The 21253-nt window shown below is 43.8% G+C and overlaps 4 protein-coding genes across 4 annotated transcripts; all 4 read right to left on the reverse strand.

Moving 5' to 3' along the window:
• Positions 1 to 180: 180 nt before the first annotated feature.
• On the reverse strand, positions 181 to 2092 carry SAH1 (S-adenosyl-L-homocysteine hydrolase; the record flags this gene model as incomplete). Its single annotated transcript, XM_062888484.1, has 4 exons — positions 1719 to 2092; positions 1529 to 1654; positions 689 to 1472; positions 181 to 629 (listed from the first exon to the last, which is right to left on the reverse strand). The coding sequence occupies exons 2-4, from the start codon at positions 1631 to 1633 to the stop codon at positions 181 to 183; spliced, it is 1338 nt and encodes a 445-aa protein (XP_062744349.1). The 5' UTR covers positions 1634 to 1654; positions 1719 to 2092.
• A 596-nt stretch (positions 2093 to 2688) lies between these two features.
• Positions 2689 to 4822, reverse strand: QC762_301870 (uncharacterized protein). The gene is made up of 3 exons (XM_062888485.1): positions 4107 to 4822; positions 3578 to 4044; positions 2689 to 3507 (listed from the first exon to the last, which is right to left on the reverse strand). Exons 1-3 carry the CDS (start codon positions 4158 to 4160, stop codon positions 2946 to 2948), a joined length of 1083 nt encoding a protein of 360 aa, XP_062744350.1. The 5' UTR covers positions 4161 to 4822; the 3' UTR covers positions 2689 to 2945.
• A 519-nt stretch (positions 4823 to 5341) lies between these two features.
• QC762_301880 (uncharacterized protein) lies at positions 5342 to 5815 on the reverse strand (the record flags this gene model as incomplete). The annotated part of the gene is made up of 1 exon (XM_062888486.1): positions 5342 to 5815. The coding sequence occupies one exon, from the start codon at positions 5813 to 5815 to the stop codon at positions 5342 to 5344; it is 474 nt and encodes a 157-aa protein (XP_062744351.1).
• A 1001-nt stretch (positions 5816 to 6816) lies between these two features.
• QC762_301890 (uncharacterized protein) lies at positions 6817 to 7951 on the reverse strand (the record flags this gene model as incomplete). Its single annotated transcript, XM_062888487.1, has 3 exons — positions 6817 to 7595; positions 7677 to 7854; positions 7919 to 7951. 3 exons carry the CDS (start codon positions 7949 to 7951, stop codon positions 6817 to 6819), a joined length of 990 nt encoding a protein of 329 aa, XP_062744352.1.
• Between the last annotated feature and the right edge of the window lie 13302 nt (positions 7952 to 21253).

The following is a 21253-nucleotide window of genomic DNA, read 5'->3' on the forward strand; positions in this document are numbered from 1 at the left end:
CCTAGATGAATCATGCAAGTCATGCCTGTTGAAAACAATGCCCCAAAACCCCATTACATGCCGTCAAGACCTGTCCAAGATCGGTGTTGTTGAACGAGATCCCTGGTAGAAAGCCCAGTGTGCCCTGGTAACCACTGCAGGTTTGCGGAACACAAGATATATTAGAAAAGGAAACGGAAATTAGTAGCGGTAGTGGTCGCTCTTGTAAGGACCCTCAACGTCGAGGCCGAGGTACTCAGCCTGGACGTTGGTGAGAGTCTCAAGTTCGACGTTGACGTGGTCCAAGTGAAGACGGGCAACCTCCTCGTCGAGAATCTTGGGGAGGACGTAGACCTTCTTCTCGAGCTTGCCACTCTTGGCGAACTCGACATACTTCTTGGCGAAAGCCTCATCGTTGTTCTTGAAAAGCATGATCTGAGCGAGCACCTGGTTGGTGAAGCTGCACGACATGACGAAAGAGCTGTGGCCAGTGGCGCAGCCCAAGTTGACGAGACGGCCCTCAGCCAAAAGGATGACGTGGCGGCCGTTCTTCATGAGGAAACGGTCAACCTGGGGCTTGATGTTCTGGACAGATTGGGCGTTGGCCTTGAGCCAGGCAACGTCAATCTCAACGTCAAAGTGACCGATGTCTAGAAGTTTGTAAGCGGCGGAAGATCAAGGACTCAAGGGCATAAGGATCTAAACATACTGCAGACGATGGCGTCGTTGGGCATGGCCTCGAAGTGCTTGCCAACCAGAATGTCACGGCAGCCAGTGGTGGTAACGAAGATCTGGCCGACCTTGGCGGCCTTCTCCATGGTGGTCACCTGGAAACCAGCCATGGCAGCCTGGAGGGCGTTGATGGGATCAACCTCGGTGACGAGCACACGGGCACCCATACCCTGGAGAGCGAGAGCACAGCCCTTGCCAACATCACCGAAACCAGCAACAACACCAATCTTGCCAGCAATCATCACGTCGGTGGCGCGCTTGATGCCGTCAATGAGGGACTCGCGGCAGCCGTACAAGTTGTCGAACTTGGACTTGGTGACAGAGTCGTTGACGTTGATGGCAGGAACAAGGAGCTTGCCCTCCTTGAGCATGCGGTAGAGGTGGTGTACACCAGTGGTGGTCTCCTCAGAGACACCGTAGCAGTCGGCGAGCATCTCGGGGTACTTGGTGTGGACCAGGTGAGTGAGATCACCACCGTCGTCAAGGATAAGGTTCAGCTTCTTGTTGTCCTTGAAGGCAACGAGCTGCTGCTCCAAGCACCAGTTGTATTCCTCCTCGGTCTCGCCCTTCCAGGCGAAGACCGGCACACCGGTGGCAGCAATGGCGGCAGCGGCGTGGTCTTGGGTGCTGAAGATGTTGCAGGAAGTCCATGTAACCTCAGCACCGAGGGCGGTCAGGGTCTCGATGAGGACAGCAGTCTGGATGGTCATGTGGAGGCAGCCAGCAATGCGGGCACCTTTGAGAGGCTGGTCGGCAGCATACTACAAGGAGAATTAGAGACACTGTGATAATCTTTGAAGACAATGCGAGGTCTAACCTTCTCTCTGGTCTTCATGAGACCGGGCATCTCGTTCTCAGCGAGCTCGATCTCGCGGCGCCCGAAGGCAGCAAGGGAGATATCGGCGACCTTGAAGTTGGACATTTTGATGTGATGTGGGGGAAGCTGTAGCGACGACTGTTGGTTAAAATGAAGCCAAAGGATAAGGTAGCTTGGTGGTAGAACTAACCTGCCGATGGGAGGGAATGGAAAAGGTGAGGGGCGGGGGAGAATAGTCAGGGAAAAAAAGATGGGAGAAGGGTCGGGGATTTTGCTTACTTTTAAAAGAGGGGCGGAGTCGGCGGAGTGAGGGGTCGCAATCTAGGCGCTGGGCAGGGCACTGGGGATCAACTTAATTGCCGTCACAATTGGCAGAAAGCACCGAACACCGAATGCAGGAGCACAACTAGAGGCTGCAGCTGGTGCAATTGATAGCCAATTATGGCAGTTACAGATTTCTTGGCTCTATAGCAGATTCAATTGTGTTCTCGTCAGGACAACGAGCACAATGCTAGCGGACCGGAATAAGGAGACTTCCAGGACCACCAGGAAAAGAAAATCAAACCCGAGCCAAAGTGGGACAGCCATGGAAAATGTGGGGGTATGAAAAAGAGCAGCAACCTTGAAGGCCCTGTCGGTGAGTGGTTCTGGGGCAAGCTATGCCGCTTTGGACTGCACAACCCCACCAGTCTGCCCCTCTTTCCTCCATCGCCGCACCCAATGGTGAGAGGGGAGCGAAACGTGGGTGGGGCTTCCAGCACGAAGTGGCCTTCGCGAGAGCCCCTCCTACGGCTCCTTACAGTTCGGCGGTCAGGAACAAGGCAAAAGCAGAAGGTTACTAGGCACATACCGACAGACCTCATGATCTTTGACGTTTTTTCGGCCTATACAGCTAGCCATAAAACCGCAAAATCCATAGCTCTTAAGAAATTCGCACAGTCTGTCACAAAGCATTCGCTTTGGATCGTCAGCCCCCATGCATCCGGACCAATTTGATATGTGGACTCCGACTCCGAGGATAGACTCCGGGCTGAGACCGTGGTCCGAGGAAGCATAGAGAGGCTCGTACATCTTACATCAACTCTTACGTCAATCAAGATAGGTTCCTGGCAATGGGGTGCCCATGTGCAGCCAGACCCGTCAAAAGCCGAACATCTTGTGGGTATTGTGGTACTGTTGGTGTTTATTTATCCACGCCTAACGCAGGCCCTCCTATCTAGTTGCCTTTCGCCCTGGTGTCTCTAGTTCACTCTCGGCCCAGAAAATTTCCATTAAGCAAATGGACAGCATGGCTGGCCCGGAAACTAAGCAATCAGAAAAGATGCCCATAACCCGGAACGCCAGACCTAATGCAGTCGAGAATACCCGCCAACGCTCGTCAAACCCCCTTTCACGCACACCATGCACATGTCTGCCCTCACTCAGGCAGCAAATTTCCCCGGACAGCAAACATCTTGGAGGTAATTGCAGCTGTAAACCCATCCACCTGCTTGCTGTACTGCTCAACCTGTCGCGCATTCAGCATGCCCTCGAGCCGACTGGGCTCTTGTGGCAGCTTGAACAGTCTTTGCCATTCGTCCTCGGGGAGAGGAGCCTGCTTCGCCGCAACACGGGCAGCATTTTCCGCCTTGCGCTTTGTCTGCCATTGAGTGATCTTAAACTGCTCGCGCGTCAGCTGACGCTGATAGTACTGGTGGTTGTTGAGATCGGTGTAATGGGCTTCGATACTGTCGAGGAGAAGATCGCATGTCTTCTCGAGAAAAGGGTCAATCGACAGATCAAGGGCGTCGAAAGATGGGTTCGCGGGTAATCTGGCAGGGTCACGAGAAATGTCGTTTAGCGACGTGGGAAGCGGAACCTCGGCGGTCTCGGGGAGGGTGGGCATCTGGTGCAGGAATGTGGTGAGGAGGTGAGAGTCGTGAACGATGACAGGGACTTCCACAAGGATGTCCTTGAAGCTCAACTTGGACTTTTGCAGGCTACCGGTCGCGGCATATTAGCGTCAAGCACCGCGGTCAACTCGATAAGCCAGACTGTCGATCACCTTACCTCTCTGTTGTGAACTTGCCCTCCTTGTATGCGGCCATGAACTCGGGTGAGAGTCTGAATGCGCGCAGGCTGAGCGCTCCTTGCGAGCTCCTGCTGACATCATGAACGAGTGCGACAGTCTTGTCGTTGTCGCGCTGATAGTGGTATTGATTCTCAATAAAGTTGAGGGAGACAAAGTTGCCCATGGTGGCACTGGTGTACCAGCCGACGTTGTTAGCATCCACGTTGACCTCCTTCAAGTGCTTGATCATCTCGTTCTGGTAGGCGATATTGGCCTTTGCGCGGGGGGCGGCGGCGGCGAGGCTTGATGCATCGTTCTGGTGGCCGTCGGTATTCGCAACATCGACCGTGGGGAAGGGAAAGGCATTTGTGATCTCAAGGACACCGTCGTTGTCCATGCCCACCAAGGAACCGGTAGCTGTAGTGGGAAAGCTGGCAGAGCAATGCTTGACAATCTTGATTACTACCTGCCCGGACGTTAGTATCGAGATCGCTGCTCGGGCGGGGCTCTGAGGGCGCAGGGACTCACGAGCGCCTCGACCTGGGCCGATTTGAACGGCACATCTTTTTGTACGTCGGCCATGGTGAAGTCTGAGTCGGCAATGAGATCGGCGGATCGGGGGTTGGGAAGACGTGCGTGTGTCCGTTCGTACTTGGGTCCGATGCTGAGGAAGACTGCCAGCAACTTTTCACGAGGTTTCTGGGAAATCTCGCTAGTTTGTGGGCAAGCTGGCGTCGAGGTGGCTTGAAAGGGCGAAACGGGGAGCAGAAAACTTTGTCAAAGGGTCTGGTGTGGCTTATGTCCCGCTATATGTGGCGCATGCGAAGCCTTGGGACGCTTGCAGCCTGACTTCTCCACCCCAAATTGCCAAGAGGTTGCGGACACAGTGTGGGTCATTGTAGCCCGACCCACCCATCCACATCGTTAACAGCCCACTGCCAATTTGAGGAGCACCAGAAGAGCACTGCTCGTAGCCGCGTATACCAACACAAGAAGGAGCGAAACATAAAGATAAGTTCGACGAAGCCAGCACAACTAGCAAGAAAGTTCCAAGTTTGACCTGGCTACCTATACATCCATCTATCTCCCTGAATGGGAAGCTGAGGGTTCTGGAGGTGTCGTTGTTTAGGGGAGGGATTCGCAAATGGTCACGAAATTCGAGCACTGACCGGTGATTTGACAAAACACCAACCCATCCCACGCTCCCCCACGTCTTGTGGCTCATCTCGCAATTCGTCAGTGATGCTTAAATGGACGACACACCCATTTTTCCGGTGCTCGTTCTTCTGGTCTTCTCTTTTCTTTCACTACATCTCTTTCCTCTATAAACATACAACCCTTTCGGTACGAGGCAGCGACTGGATTCATTCAGTTATAAAGCCGTCTATTATTCTATGGATATTCCCCCGCAGTCTTCTATAAAAGCCATAATGATGAGACCAAACTCGGCCACCACACGCAACTCGCTCAGTCAGTCCACTCGCTAATAGACCACCCGTTCACGCCTTCGTCTATGGTCAGTCGATGCCGGTCGATCTTCCAAAATGAATACAAATGCCGTGCGGCACCGGCAGCCTTTCGGTGAGCAGGGCCAACCCCTCCTTTTCTTGCGTCTTCGTGAGACCTCCACACACACGTTGCCAGATTGCGACCCTCAATATCAGGAGTGCCAAACCAGTACCTGCCATACAAGCTCATCAGTTAGAATTGGGCTATTTCTGCGTGCTTTCTGTTGCCTGGGTTTCATATGACGAGACAAAGACCTACTTGAGGAACCCACCGCTCGACGTGGCTTCCACGTGGGCTGCTTTGTCGAGGGTTCCTAGCTCTGCATAGATTGTCGTGGGAGGGATACGGGACCGAAAGGCAACAATGTAGAAGGAAGTTTTCCTCCATACATGTTGTCTCTGGTTGGCAAGTGCCCGGAGAGTATCGATGATGTCGGGCCAGTTGAATGTGTCAAGGTATGGCGCTGTGGCATAGTCATCCCGCAGGCACCTCATTTGTGTCAGGGCGAGCGCGAGAAGTTGGTTTTCGGTATCGAGGGTATCGAGGTCAAGCAGATGTTGCTGCTCTGTATAGGGCGACACTACAAGATATCGATCAGGCCCTGGCGAGGGCGTTGGCGTGGCAACAACCTCAGACTCGGACACGATGATGGGGGCTTTGGCATACACTTGGCGTGTGTTCGAGTCCTGGGCCTCTGCCACGATTGCTGGCTCCTGGGAGATGGTCATCGTGTGGCGAGTATGCCGATGCTCTTGGTGGTGGAACAGATTGCCACGGGGGGCAGTGGGTGAGAGGTGTTATATAAATCCTCTGTTATCGTGGAGCGAGATGGACAAGCAACACCGGAAGAGTCAGCTGGGCAGCAGAACAGTTGTCGATGGGAACAGGCGGATAAAACAAGATGATAACAGGATGCAGGAGGGCGAGGTCGGATGCACTGGCGACACACCGACAGTCAAAGAGACTGGTGACATGTCGTGAGCGAATCACGAATTCATGCGGAACATCAGCTAGGATAGGGCTATTATTCTCGAGGCCTGGTTATGGGCATGGCCACTGAGCGGTTGCTCTTCGAGTAGGAGTAAGCGTCGTCGCGGAAACCCTACCGATGGCGCCATCGATCGTAACAGTGGTGACATTGCAGTCAAACTCTGCTCCGGCTCATCTCTGGTTCTTTGACGGATGAAAGAGGCGGGAAATTCGGGACAAAGCCTTGTTTCACCCTTCTTTGCACAACACCGATCCAAAAGAAAGCAGCGCCCGCACATCAGTCAACGTCTCGCGTCATATAGGCGTTGCTCGCCGCCAAATGGGCAATGCGAAGTGTGCATTGCGACTTGCAAACGAACCTGGCGGGGCTTTGCGTGGTAGCTATCAACAATGCGATTTCCAGATTACCGGGTACCACCTCCCATATCTGCAGATCCGACCCTTGGCTTTCTGCCGATAACCCCCGTGCCGTTCTTCCCCCCAAGACCACCCACGGGGAGTTTCAACAGAGTCCCACTCCACTGCCTGACCTGAAAACACACGGTTGCTGCTCATCAGCGACTTCGGAGCTATCTCTGACTGGAGATAAGAATACACTGTGAACGGAAGACCAACACTCCGAGGGCTCTTCAATATGCCGCTATGGTGCATGGTTCCTGGCATTGGCCATGCGGGCGATCAGTCATCTTGCTATATGGAGGAAGCCGCTTGCTGTTCTACCGCAGTTCGCTTTAAAGCTTCAAGAGAAGTTAGGATGGTCTGGTGATGTCCCCTTGAGCCAAATCTTGGCCATTTCGTATGAGCCCAGATATAGGCCACTCCCCAGGGCCGTCCATGTCCCACGAAGCATAGCTCCTCGAAAGATGCCACGCACCCCCTCTTTTCGGACTATCCTGCTCGTAATTTCCCATGTGGTTTCCGGGGCTGATGAGCTCCCGGCGTTGAGCATAATCCTCGTTTTGACCACATCTAATGGAGTGGTCAGCAACGCTGCAAGGCTGCCCGAGACTGCAGCACTTGCTCCCGTCACCAAACCTGTCTCGACAAGAGCCGACTTGAGGCCATTCTGGCGCGTCTCCTTCGACTGCCTGGTGTCTTGTAGTTGGTCACTGTCCGCGTAGTCTTTCCGTGTGTGTGATGATTCTGCACCTCCCCTCTTCCAGTTCCAAATTTGGCCCCGAAAGATCTCAAACAGCGGGAATTGGAGTGCAGTGAAAGGCAGATTTCTGGCGACAAGAGCAGTGTAGCCTGTCCATAATCTTCGTCCGGCGCCTCCCTCACTCCGCCACACCATGTGCAATGCTTCGATGGACGATGATCTGCTATGACCAGAAGAGCTGGAACGCTGTAAGACTTGAGCATTTTGCTTGATCACCTCAGCTGGTGTGAGAACAGTACACGAAGCCAGTTCGGCGCCAGCTGAAGCCAGAGCGTGGATTGCTGGCTGGGGGGCTGTACTGGGCAAAGAAAACTTCAGGGCAGACTTTGCAGATTCATAACTGATGAAAAATATTGCAGCTACACTCCGCCATGAGCACAGCTAAAGTCAGTTGGCCATTCATGTACAATGTTGACAAGCATGGAAGGAGTGAAGCGTACCGGCAGGCAATGTCGCAAAAACCACACTACCAATTCCTTGGTATAGACCTCTGAGCCCATGAGATACCGGCGCTGGACGTCCTGGCTGACCAACAATACCTTGACTCTGGTATCGAGTCTTTATTGTATCCAAGGGGTAAACAAGGAGGTCAACAGTAAACGCTGCCACCGCACCGGCCTAGCATCAACCTTGATCAGCAAAATATTTAAGCCTTCAAGCTTGGATCTGCGTGGTTACATACCGCCAATATTTCCGCCTGTGTGTTGTCCCTCATTAAGACGAATGACGCCTCGTTTCTATGCTCGGAGGAATCTTATCTGACTGAGAATCTTCTCGCAACGTACGTAGTTGGAGGGTGGAAGTGTGAATCTGGTGATCACTAGCGATGTGCCTAATAGCAGGGGTCTAAAAAGCTAGCTAGGCACCATGACATCATAGCTGTAGATGTGGGTATCTGCCGCTCGAGGTCATACACGACCATCATTCCTTATAGGTAAAGGATCACGGTATGTACTCTTAGGGTATTCTAGTGTTATTCAAAGTTAAAAATGAGAAAGTAGGTAGGTGCAGAGTCTTTTGTGATATCGTATGGGACGACGAGACTAGCAAAAAAACCTAATAGCATATAAATACTAGAGAATATATGCTATAGTATAGCATCCACAAATCTTCTTTCTGTCTCGGCAGGCCGGACCACTGCACCATACCCACTGTGATTGCTATCAAAAGCTACAAGTGAGCCAAGCTTCCTGGCTTGGCTCGCTCCAGTGGTATATATATGGTGACGCCGCCACAGCCGTCACACTTTCTACTGAATGTGACGACCCCCTGTACAGAACCTCTGAAAGGGATACGGGTTGAAGGTAACTTCTGACAATTGGTTCGGTGCAGCTAAACAGTGCACAACAAGATGTCTCAATGTAAACACAAGATACCGTGAATACAATCTGAATTGCATACTGCGGAACTGTCTATCTACACCAGCCAGTTCCTCCGTATATATAGACCAGTGGACCGTGGACCGTTGACTTACAGACGGTCCTCGGTCCGCTCCTGATTGGCCGATACTGGACCGTGGACCGTGAGCCCCGCCGCGGTCCCCGGTCCCCATCTCATTGGTCCGTTTGCCCACCTGGACCGTGAGCCCCGCTCGATCGCGCGGTCCAGTCCTGATTGGTCCCTCGTGGCCCCACTGTCTTCCAGAACCGTGACACTGAAGGTTCAGAAAAGGATTTGGGATACTTCTAATTGCCCGCGATTTTCATACCTAAATTAAAGTTCCGAAAAATGGTTTTCCAGAAATTGAAAACCTTTTTATTTATTATTATATATAGGATTATAAACTTGAATTATGATATAATTTCATATATTTGAAAAAGATATCGAGACGATTTTCCATGTAAAAATTTTTAAAAAAGAAATCTTTTCTTATTAGGTTTTCTTTATTTTTAAATTAGATGTGTGTTTTTTTCTTAAATGTTAATGAAATGGTAAGCAAATATAGATTTTAGAAATGAATAACGTGCGTGATAAAGCGAGTGACACAGACAAGCGAGCGACACACTTTCCACCACCCCACCATAACTATCCTCAATTATACAACCACAACACTAGGAAACTACAATAACTGAATTAGAAATAGATGAATCAGATGATTCTGCAGCCTCCTTGCAGGTGCGTACATTATGGCCTGGCTTACCGCACACGCCACAGCACTGAATCTTCGGACGAGACCCCCTTGCACCACCACCACTTTGTCGATCTTCCTGGATTACCTGCTCACCTACAGCCTTCTGATCCAGTAGATCCTGTGCCTCTTGTACAGTAAGTGACCCTCCAAGCCGCACACGTGTTTTTTTGGCTCTCCGTCTCTTACTAAGCTCCTCATTGGCCTTGCGTAGCGAAGAGACCTCTGCACGGAGAAGAGCCACCTGGTGCATCATAGCCGTTGTACCCTTAGCAAGCTGGTCTACCGCAGCCAGCATTGAAGTCGGGGAGCTATTTGATGGTTGGTAATGCGAGTCTTAATGAGCGTTGACTGTGAGTTGGCTTCTCGAGGGTTGTGTGGTGTCTGGGAGACCCAAGGTTGTGCAGTGCCGGGCCGTGAGTTTGGAGGTGTTGGCGTACGAAGCTTTACATCTAGCTTGGAAAGCACCTCTCTGGATCGTACGGTATAAGGCTAGCACCTGCAAAGCCACCCTGTATATTCTTCTCTGTTATAGAGGCGAAGAAGGCTTCGCGAAGGCACAGAGGAACTCGAGCTTGCTTATATGGTTGATATGTATGCGCATTAAGGCCTCGATCTGGCGACCGTACGCCTGTTTTAGCGGCCCAAAGCAGCCAACATCGAGTGGTTGAAGGAGGTGGGAGGAGTGTGGAGGCATGCAGGGCGTGATAATGTTATTCTGCTGGCAGTGGCTCGTCGGCGCGCAAGGGTTTTGAAAGCAACATTATAGACGTTAGCTGCAGCTCGTAAACTCAGATCTTTATCTTTTTCGAGAGCTTGAAGGGCCATAATAAGCCTGCCTTCTTTTGATGGTGAGGTCATATTGTGTTGTGGAAGAAAGTGATGTTGAAGGTGGAGGTGTTGTGTTGTGGGGGGAAGTGTGTCACTCGCTTATCCGTGTCACTCGCTTATCACGCACGTTAACTAAAGTAAGTAAATAAGTCTAACTATATAAAGCTTACAATTTTAAATAGATATTTGAATTTGATAAATAAAATAATGACTTAAATATAAACCTATATTTTAATGAGGATAAAAAGAACAAGTATGATCATAAATTAATATAAAATTAAAAAAAATATAGTAAATAATTGATTAAAAAAATAAGCTGGACTTTAATATATAAAAAACAAAAATAAAAGCTTTACCTATTATTAAAATAGTAAATATTGTATAAATAATCAAGTAAGTAATCTTCCAAACTATACACGTATTATTTAGCTTTCTGGCGCTGATTTAAAGGCTCGTTAGCTTTACAAAGTAAAGCGTTCTTTATAGGAAAGAAAACTGTCTAGTATATTGTAGCTATTAAATCTTTAGTAAGATAGTTCACTATAGCTACTATGAAAGTCGGAGAGCTATTTTAAGAGCTAGTTATACAAGTTTTAATAAGCGTCAGTTGTAAGTTAGCTTCTCGGGAGATTTTAGTATCTAGAATACCTAAGGTTATATAAAGTACCGGGCTGCAAAGTCAGGGGTTTTGGCGTACGAAACGTTATATCCAGCTTAAAAAGTATCATTTCTAGCTCGTGCAGTATAGAGCTAGTACCCTCGAAGCTATCCTATATTCTTCTCCATTATCGAAGCGAAAAAAGCTTTCTAGAAAGTATAGAGGTACTTGACTTTATTTATGTAATTAATATACGCGTGTATTATATCCTCGACTTAACAAATTTACGTTTATTTAACGGCTTAAAGTAACTAATGTCGAGTAGCTAAAGGAGGTGAAAAGATTATGAAAGTATGTAGAGCGTGATAATGTTATACTACTAGTAGTAGCCCTCGAATCCGGTCGTAGCCGTCGAGGATTAATAACCGGTAATTACTCTTTATACGGGACACTATATTATAGTCGAAGTATTTAATCCAAGTTAGGGCTACTAGATTAGTACTTTAACCATTATTAATAATTATAATACGTTAATAATAAAGGTTAAGGTCTCATACACAGGCCTGGGGGCCCTGTAATAGTGGAGCACTTCAGTGCTTATGGTGCAGCGGAGACTTGAGACACGGTACTAGTAGCTTACTTCTGGGTGTGCGTGGGCTTAGGTGCTTTATGGCACTGTAGGACAGAGCAGTAGTGGGTGACCTTATATATTTGTAGCGCTAACTTTCTGTAATTCTACTATAGTACTCTGTAGTAGAGTTTGCACTTGACTTTTACCATATACCCCCCGGGAGCTTTACAAGGCCTTGCCCCCTCCAACACGCAGATATGTCAGCGTCTGACCTGGAAATTGAAGATTTGGCTGCGTTTTGCAAAAAACGTGCTCACGCCTATACAAAACAGGGCAAAATCGGCCACCAGCCTACCGTAGGTGCGGGTAGCTGTGGGCCCACAAGGCCGCGATTTTCATAGAGCATTTATTGGGCCTTCAGTAGCCTAAATCCAAATTTTAGGTCATTTTAAGCTACCGTAGCGTCCGATGCAAGGCTTCGAAGCTGATTTTGATTTTGTCCTAAGTGGATCTTCGAGGGTGCCGGGTAGGTGTGTTGCAGCCGTCTTCGCTGTAGCTACCGGTCCTTTCGGAACTAAACGCTTGTAGTACTACAGCAGTAACCTACTGTAAAATAGGCCTGATAGGGACCCATTTTAACAGTTAATCAGCCGAATAGTTATACTCGGTATATTAATCAGCGAAGTAGTTTTACATAATTAGAATAATGAAAGGAAATATAGTTTAACTGAGGGTATTAAGTGTTTAAAATCATAATCGCTTATTTACAGTTATTAAACCGAGTTGGTTTCACTTTATTAAGGCCGCCTAAAATCACAATTACTATACCCGGGAAAATAATACTCATTATAAACCCAATCTCGTCGAAATTATAAATCTTATTATTTATAATACCGTACTTAATTTTATATTTCGGATAAATTTAAACTACTCGGTAATAGCTTTTAAATTTTAACATTTAACTGTCTAAAAATTAATTTTTTTTAGATCTAAGATTAATTGAAGACTTGGGAAATATCAAAAATATGTTAAAAAGTAATTTAAACTATATTAAAAATTATATACATCAGCCCCATAGGAATATTAATAAATATATATATTTTAAAATATATCAACAACTTGTTTCAAGGATTTAATACAAGAAGAATTTTAAAATGAAGAGCTAGATTTATAAATATCGAGATTAATATGGATTATTTTACCCTTTATAAAACTAAATCCAATAACGTACATTATTAGCGAGCGACCAATATAAGCGAGCGACCACTTTTTCACAACCTTTATACCATTATCCTCAATTACTACACAACAAAACCAGGAAGCAACCATAATTATATCCGAAATAGCTGAATCAGACAATTCGGCAGCCTCCTGGCAAGTACGTGCATTATGGCCAGGCTTGCCGCACACACCACAGCACCGAACCTTCGTATGAGCCCCCCCTGCACCACTACCATCCGGCTGTGTTTCTTGCACTCCCTCTCCACCCACGGCCTTCTTGTCCAGTAGATCGTGTGCATTCTGCACAGTAAGTGATCCTCCGAGCCGCACACGTGTTTTTTTTGGCTCTCCGGCGCTTACTTAATGCCTCGTTGGCCTTGCGGAGTGAAGTGTTCTCTGCACGTAGGAGAGCCACCTGGTGCATCACAGCCATTGACTCCCTGGATCACCGTTGCCCATTCGCGGTTGCCAGGCTGGACCAGTTTTACCTTGCTAAGGCCGTCCGAGGTCGTAACCACCATGCCCGTAAAGATAATGCCCATCATAAACCCAGTCTCGTCGAAGTTGTAGATATCGTCATCTACAATACCGTACTTGGCCTTGGTGTTCCGTACGAGCGCAAACCACTCGGCAATGACCTTTGGATGCTCGCACTTGGCTCTCTGGTAATCGTATCTACACCAGCCAGTTCCTCCGTATATATAGACCTCGTGGTCTCCTGGATCATTAACCCTTGGCAATGATCCTACAGGTAAGGCTACTCCCGTCCTGATTGGTTCTACTAGCGATTGGCTGTGCGCGTTGCGCACCGCACACGGTCTGGCTTGCCTGTTGGCTTAACTGTGACAAGCAGTTGGTTGGCCATATCTTCCACACCACGCAATCTTGGTGGAAAAGCTCGCGCACATAGCTCAATAACGTATTGAATAATGGCGTTCTCTTCCGATTGAGTGAGCTTTTTCGAATTGGGTGTTGTATCGCGTCGTGCAGGCCGGCCGGCGCGTCGGTCACGGAGTGTTGAAGGTGGTACGCTATAGAGCTTAGCTATGTTTCAAGCTTCAATTCTTCGTTGTTCTGAAGAGCTTCAAGGGCTAAGATTACTCTGGCTTCCTTTGAAGGGGGAGACATGTTGGGTTGGGGAAGAAATGATGTTTAGGAGAGAGAGGATGCGTCGCGCCAAGGAACCCACGGCTCGCTTGTACCCACGACTCGCTTATAAAATACGTTATTAATCATTATTATAATTAACGTATAATACTTTATTTATTCATAGTTTCTTGATATTTCTTTCAATTTCTAACTTAAATTATGGAAAATATAAAATAAAATACAGTAAATAATCTAGGTCGAACCTATTATCTTTGGAATTACTAAAGTCACAAAATATTAGAGATTCTTTTGGTAAATTGATCCAAGGTGGGGTTTCCTTATTATTATATAAATAATTAAAGGGAGCATAGTACTTGTTATTATTACTTTAAAGACATTCTTTTTAACAAAATTAATATAGTTTTCTCGTAAACTAGTATTATAATAAACACTTTTTGTCTCTTTATTATTCGAAATCTTTCATAGTTTCATCATTATGCTTATTGTCCAAATCTTGAAGCTATTATATATCATTCTTTCTGATAACTCTTTTGAGCTTTATCAATATCAATAGCTATAATATCCTTAGTTTATACCATTAGATTTTAAAATTTAATATATAAATTACTTCATGAAATTTAAATATTTGAAAAATATTTAAATAAGTTTTTCAAACAAATTAAGACAAAAGGTATATAATGATACTCTATATTAGAAGCTACTTGATTTCAACTAATATAATCTAATTACATACAATATGATTGATCTAAACAGTAACGTGATCCACCATCGAGCGGGACACCCCATCGACCGGGACACTTTTTCTCCCACTATAACCACCCAACTTCAATTCGCGTTTTCTCTATCACAACAATGTCCGACAGCTTGCCAGAAAATCGAGTCCTTTTAGCGATCAATGCGATTCGATCAACACCGCGCTTGAGCATCCGACGCGCCGCAGAAATATACAACGTGCCCAAGTCCACAATTGCTGCGAGAATGAAGGGCCGAGTTGCGAAGTTCGACAGTTACAACGCACGTTCGAATTTGACTACGATAGAAGAGGAGGTGATTGTTCAATATGTACTCGACCGAGATTCGCGAGGGTTTTCGCCCCGGATTGTCGACGTGGGTGATATGGCCAATCTCCTGCTTCGGAAACGCGGTGCGCGACAGGTCGGAAAGAACTGGCCAGACCGCTTCGTTACCCGACGTCCAGAGTTAAAGACGCGTTTTAATCGCGTCTATGACTATCAAAGAGGCCTCTGTGAAGATCCTGCAATTATCGAGCCATGGTTCCGACTGGTTGCCAACATGCGTGCGAAATACGGCATCCTCGACTGCGACTTCTACAACTTCGACGAGACGGGCTTTATGATGGGCATGATACGGCCAGGGATGGTGGTCACGCGCTCCGATCGGGTCGGCAAACCAAAGGCTATTCAGCCGGGCAATCGAGAATGGGCGACAGCGATTTGCACTATTGCTGGCGACGGGTATGTGGTGCCGCCTTTCTTGGTGGTGAAGGGCCGTTTCCACCTCGCCAGCTGGTACTCCGAACATCAGATACCTGACGACTGGGCCGTCGCAACAACAACCAACGGATGGACAGATAATAAGACTGCTCTGGAATGGCTGCAGCATTTTGATGAGCACACTAAACACCGTCGGAGGGGTGTATATCGGATGCTGGTGCTCGACGGCCATGAGAGCCATGTTAACGCCGAATTCGAGGACTATTGCAAGGAGAATAACATTGTCACCATTTGTCTGCCTTCCCATTCCTCGCATCTTACCCAGCCTCTCGATGTGGGTTGTTATAGCGTCCTAAAGAAGATGTACGGTGCTGAAATCGAGCACTTCATCAAAGCCCGGATCACGCATATCACGAAGCCCGAGTTCTTCCTTGCGTTCAAAGCCGCCTTCAGCCGGACTTTCACCCAAGAAAACGTTCTCGGGGGTTTCGGGGGTCTGGACTTATCCCCTACGACCCGCAGGCCGTCCTTTCGAAGCTAGATGTCAAGTTGCGGACACCAACCCCCCCTGGGACCCCTGATGGGCCACCAACACCTTGGTTCTTTAAGACGCCCAAGACTACCAACGAAGCCCTCTCGCAGTCTACCCTTATTAAAGTTCGGATTGCAAGACATCAGTCGAGCTCTCCGACTCCGATTTTAGATGCTGTTGATCAGCTTTCGAAAGGAATGCAGGTATTTTCCCATCAGGTGACCCTTTTACAAGCCGAGGTACGGACACTTCAGGAGGCCAACGAAGCACTTTCCAAGCGCCGGAGGGCCAAACGGACGCGTCTCCAAGATGGAGGGGCCATTAATGGAAGCCAGGCTAGGGATATAATGGCAGAGAAGGGCGTAGTTGAAGCGGAAGGACGCGTCGAAAGCGGAAATGAAGGGTCGTCAAAGAGGCGTCGGATGGGTTCGCGGCACTGTGGCATCTGCCGCAAGACTGGCCACAATGCAAGGACATGCCCAGAGGCTGGGGAAACAGATGCTTCAAGTGATGCTGAGTAGCTGCAATTGATTTGATTAGTGTTTTATGGGATTTTAGAGTTTGTTGTGGTTGTGGTCTGGAAAAGTGTCCCGGTCGATGGGGTGTCCCGCTCGATGGTGGATCACGTTAACTGTTATAAATTTAGTCATTACATGAATCTTTCAAGAATTTCAGAAAGTCATTATTTAATTGATAAAGTTATAGTAATAAGTAACGCTTTATAATAATACTTAGGTATTATTTCAAGTAGTTTGATACCTATTTTATTATAGGGGTATATAGTTGTAGAGCTGTTTTAATATTACAATGTATTTACTATTTAATACATAGTATATAGGGTATTTTTAAAGATATAAAAGAGTATAATTAGACGAACAGGGTTTTTATTAGTAATTAGTTAACTTAAAGCAATATAGGACCTATACTTTGGAGGGGGTAGGTAAAAGATAGGACTTAATAGTGTAAACTAGCGTATAATTACTCTTACAATCTGAGCTTGTAGTCTTATTTAATTTCAAACCCTTATTTCACTAATAGATCTTTCTTTTCGATAATAAACTATATCTTCTTTTACTCACTTTATACTCTCCTATTATGATACGTTTTCTGTCTAGTTTAGCACAAAGTATCAATATTATATTTAATATAATTATTTTACTATTTTGAAATTCGTAAATTATAGCACAATATTCATAAACATTTTAATAGTACGTAAATTTGTACAGAATTTTCGAAACCATATTTTCTATTTAATTTTTAACGTAACACAAAAACCTAGTTAAACTATTAATATATATGTTATCAAAAGTAATAGATTAACTTGCATTTTAATGTTGATTCAATATTATAAGTCTGTATTGTATTTTGACATAATCAAATATTTTCTATAATGAATGGTATAAACACTAAATCACGTTTCAGTAATATTTATATATACGTAGTATAAGTTACTCATATGAACCTATTTAATTAAATTCTTTTCAAGGGAGGGCCTCTTTATAGGATGCAATCCAAAGAAATTTAGAAGTATGAAGTATTAATATAGTAACTTTCCTTGTAAATATTTTTTCATTTTCAATAATTACTTGGCCATATTCTTTTCGCTTCATATAATCTTGATATAATATCTTTCCTTTTCGTTTTCATCGGAAATATTTTCCCTAAAATTTTTAATAGATAGTTAGCCTACCGAAAATTCATATAATACAGTTAGCCTACCGAAAATTCATATAATACAGTTTTTGAATTTTATAGGTTTAAGTTTTTAGTTTTTATATACATTAATAGGGACCCAATTAACTATGTCTCCGAAAAAGACTTCGTTATAAATAAATGCTATTATAACAACGTCTAAAATTATACAATATTGATATATTCATTTTGTTCAATTTTTTTACTACATTTAATAGTAAATTAATAATACTTCCCGCTATTAATCTCTCACTATCCCAGTATCATATTTTTCCTTTTTACTTTAATTATAAATATAACTTCTGTACTAAGTTTCATTGTTTTATTGACTTAGGTTCTTTAAATTATTCAATAAAATAAATCAACCCTTTCATAAGTTCGAAACACTCAAAAGACCTTTTAAATTGTACGTTTTACTTAATGCTTCACATAGACCTATAAGAAGTCCCAGTTATTTCTTTATAGTTTACAAAATAAGGAATTATAACATATTTTCATTATAATATTCAATATTCCGCAATATAACTTTATAAGGAGTAATAAAAACTTCTATTACTTGATAATAAATAGTATTATTTCAATATTATATCCGTTAATATTAATTGCGAAATTTATGACATTAATTTACTTTCTTATATAATGAAAACATAGTTTCCTTGTATGTCACTCTTTTAAGAATATGTAATCTACAGTGTAGCTTTATTTTGGTTTTTCGTTATTTCAATTTTACTATCCTCTTTTAATACATAAAGCCCCTATTCCTATAGTTTACATTTTATCCCGGTACTTTTATTACAAAATACTCATTATTGAGTTTTCATAATATAATGAAAATATGAATAGTATTAAATATAGTATAGTGATTAGTATAATACAGTATTTAATAGGGTATTATATGTATTAGTGGTTCAACCTTCGCAAATTTTGCTGTATTATTTATCTGGTAATTCCTTTTATTAAAATTAATATTATGATATTTACCATCATTATTGATTTTTATTATCATTCTGACCTTTTAACATTAACTATTGAATCTTTTATTTAGAAATACCAGTTTTACTATTTTGAAGAAACACTCCCCTTTTTTTCAAGTTCTCTATGCAATTTATGTTTCTGAAAAAGACAAATCAATCTATTCTTTATACAATATGTAATATTATCCCAGATAATGTTATATTTCGGTATTATGAAGCATACCTTTTACTAAATCTGCTGTAAAGTACGAAACACTCTACCATTAATTTCTTTACTTTCTGCACTGTGTACATGTTTTCTATTTTATTTCTTATATATATAATTTACCTCCAACATCTTTTTTATTCAACAAATTATCTATGCTATTATGAAAACATTTATTTTATATATTAGCATTAGAAAAGGACAGAAAAGAAAAAGCAAAAACGTTATTCTACAGCGTTAACATCAAACATTGGGCCAGTATTAATCTAATATAAAAATATAAGTATATGGGTTCTTAATTATTGAGGTCTATATCAGTAAGAGGCCGCTTAATAAAGTACGGTTCCTTAGGATGATTAATGTATCTGTATCTTAACTTTCCAAATACCCTTAGTAACATTAATAAAAAATTAGTAGTATTTTTTCACATAACGGTTTTGTTTTTCTATTGTTTTTTCTATATGACCTACAATTTAACATAAAATGTATACATACTTAAATAAATTATATACTTTTTATACTTCGGCTAAATAATAAAAAATCACGATATTTTTATAAATTAATGCTATTAACGTGGTTTATAAGCGAAAGCGCCATATAAGCGAAAGCGCCACACTTCCTGCACCCACACTGCAAATACAAGAACAATTCCACCAAAACAGCCCAAAACTCTTAAAATTACTTGGAATTATCTTCCTCAGACGTTTCTACAACTATCTGACATGTGCGCGCATTATGACCAGGCTCGCCGCAGTTGCCACAACGTCGCGCACGCGTCTCGGTCCTCGGCTTCCGACCACTACCTACCTGCGTTTCCTCCATTATCTGCGCCTCAACATCTCTCTGACCCTGCAAATCCTGTGCATCTTGTACAGAGAGTGATACTCCTTGCCGAACACGTTGCTTTTTGGCCCTTCGGCGCTTGCTTAGTGCTTCATTTGCTACTCGGAGACTCTGGTTCTCTACCTTCAATAATGCTAACTGATGCATTATCCTGGACGTTCCTTTCGCAAGGACGTCAACTGCCTTTAAAATCTCAGTTGGAGAGCTATTCTGATGCTGTGCAATCCGAGACTTGATGAGATTAGATTGTGAAGAGGCTTCAGCTGGGTTGTTTGGCGTTTTAGAGACCCATCATAAACCCCGTCTCATCAAAGTTGTAGATGTCCACCTCCAGAATACCATACTTCGCAATTGTGTTCCGTACAAGTGTAAACCAGCCGCCAATAACCTCTGGATCTTCGCATAGGGCCCTTTGGTAGTCGTACTTCCGATTAAAACGCGTAGTGAGTTATGGTTGCCGTTTAACAAAGTTGTGCGCCCAGAGCGCGCCGACGCGTCCCGCATCGCGTTCGGCAAGCAATCGGTTGGCCATATCTTCCACACCAGACAAGCGAGGAGGAAATCCTTTCAAATCTAGGTCGATAATATATTGAATAATAACAGACTCTTCTAGAGTAGTCAGCTTCCGCGAGTTGGCTGAAATATCGCGTCGTGATGACTGACCCTGCTTGTGGCGACCCAGCTTCCGATGATCGACAGAATAGATCTTTGCTGCAGCTCTTAGGCTTAGTTTCGGGTCATTCTTCATCGCTTCGAGGGCCAAGATTATGCTACTTTCATCGTTTTTTTGAGGCATGTTCAGTTGTAGAGAAGGAAGGATGAAGAAGGGAGATGTTACGTGTGGATCAATTGCGTGGCGCTTTCGCTTATAAACCATGTTAATTGAATTTCATTTGAAAAAGTTATTTTAAATTATAAAATAAACGAAATATTATGAAGGCACCTATATTTTACTTATCTTTAACTACCTTTACTTTATGAATACAATGAAACAATGTAATTATATAACGAATCCCTATAAAGAACCTCTGAAATGAATACTACTTCAAGACACTTCTGAACAATCCTGCCTAGTTCGTTATAGCTAAGTAGTATACAACAAATGGCTTGTCTTAATCACAATAGTCTTAATACCAACAACTATAACTTAAATCTATTACATACTGCGGAACTATTTATCTACACTAGCGAGTTTCTTCGTATTTATCTGACTAGGTCTTTTTTGTTATCAAAACCCGTCATTTATTGAAACCTCCGTAATAGCTTGTATAGTAATTTATTGTAATTAATTTTCTAGGTTTAGTATTTAAAAGTAGCTTTCTTTATATTTTCTCCTTAGCCTTACTACTTATTACTTTATATAGTTATTAAAAGTCTGTTTTAATGATTCGGTAAGCTAATTAAACTCTATTGTAAAACTTACTATTTTGTTTCTTTAATATTTAATAAATATAACTTTTAAAACCCTCACTCCCTTTCACTTAATATTTACTATAGCAATTTCTTCATTTATCCGAATCGTATGAGTATTTCATAATCTTTTTGAGTTGAAAGAAGGAGCTAAATTATGGTTATTCAAGGTTTGTTATTTTAACGATAAATAAAATTAACAATTATCAGAGTATTTAAAAGAAAATCTAAAAAAAGGATATATTAAGGAGTTTATATTTTTAATCAAATACCTTATGTTCTTTGTATTAGAAAATGCGATAGTTTATAACCATATTTAAACTACCGTTAATGAAATAATGAAACGGTAAAAAATAATTAATTATTACTAGTGATATTTACATTATAAAAATCAATTAATTAAAGTACAACACTTTATACGCTTACATATATTTATTAAATATCTTTA

This window comes from Podospora pseudocomata, chromosome 3 (assembly GCF_035222375.1).
Source record: "Podospora pseudocomata strain CBS 415.72m chromosome 3, whole genome shotgun sequence".
In the NCBI taxonomy this organism is placed as follows: Eukaryota; Fungi; Ascomycota; class Sordariomycetes; order Sordariales; family Podosporaceae; genus Podospora; species Podospora pseudocomata.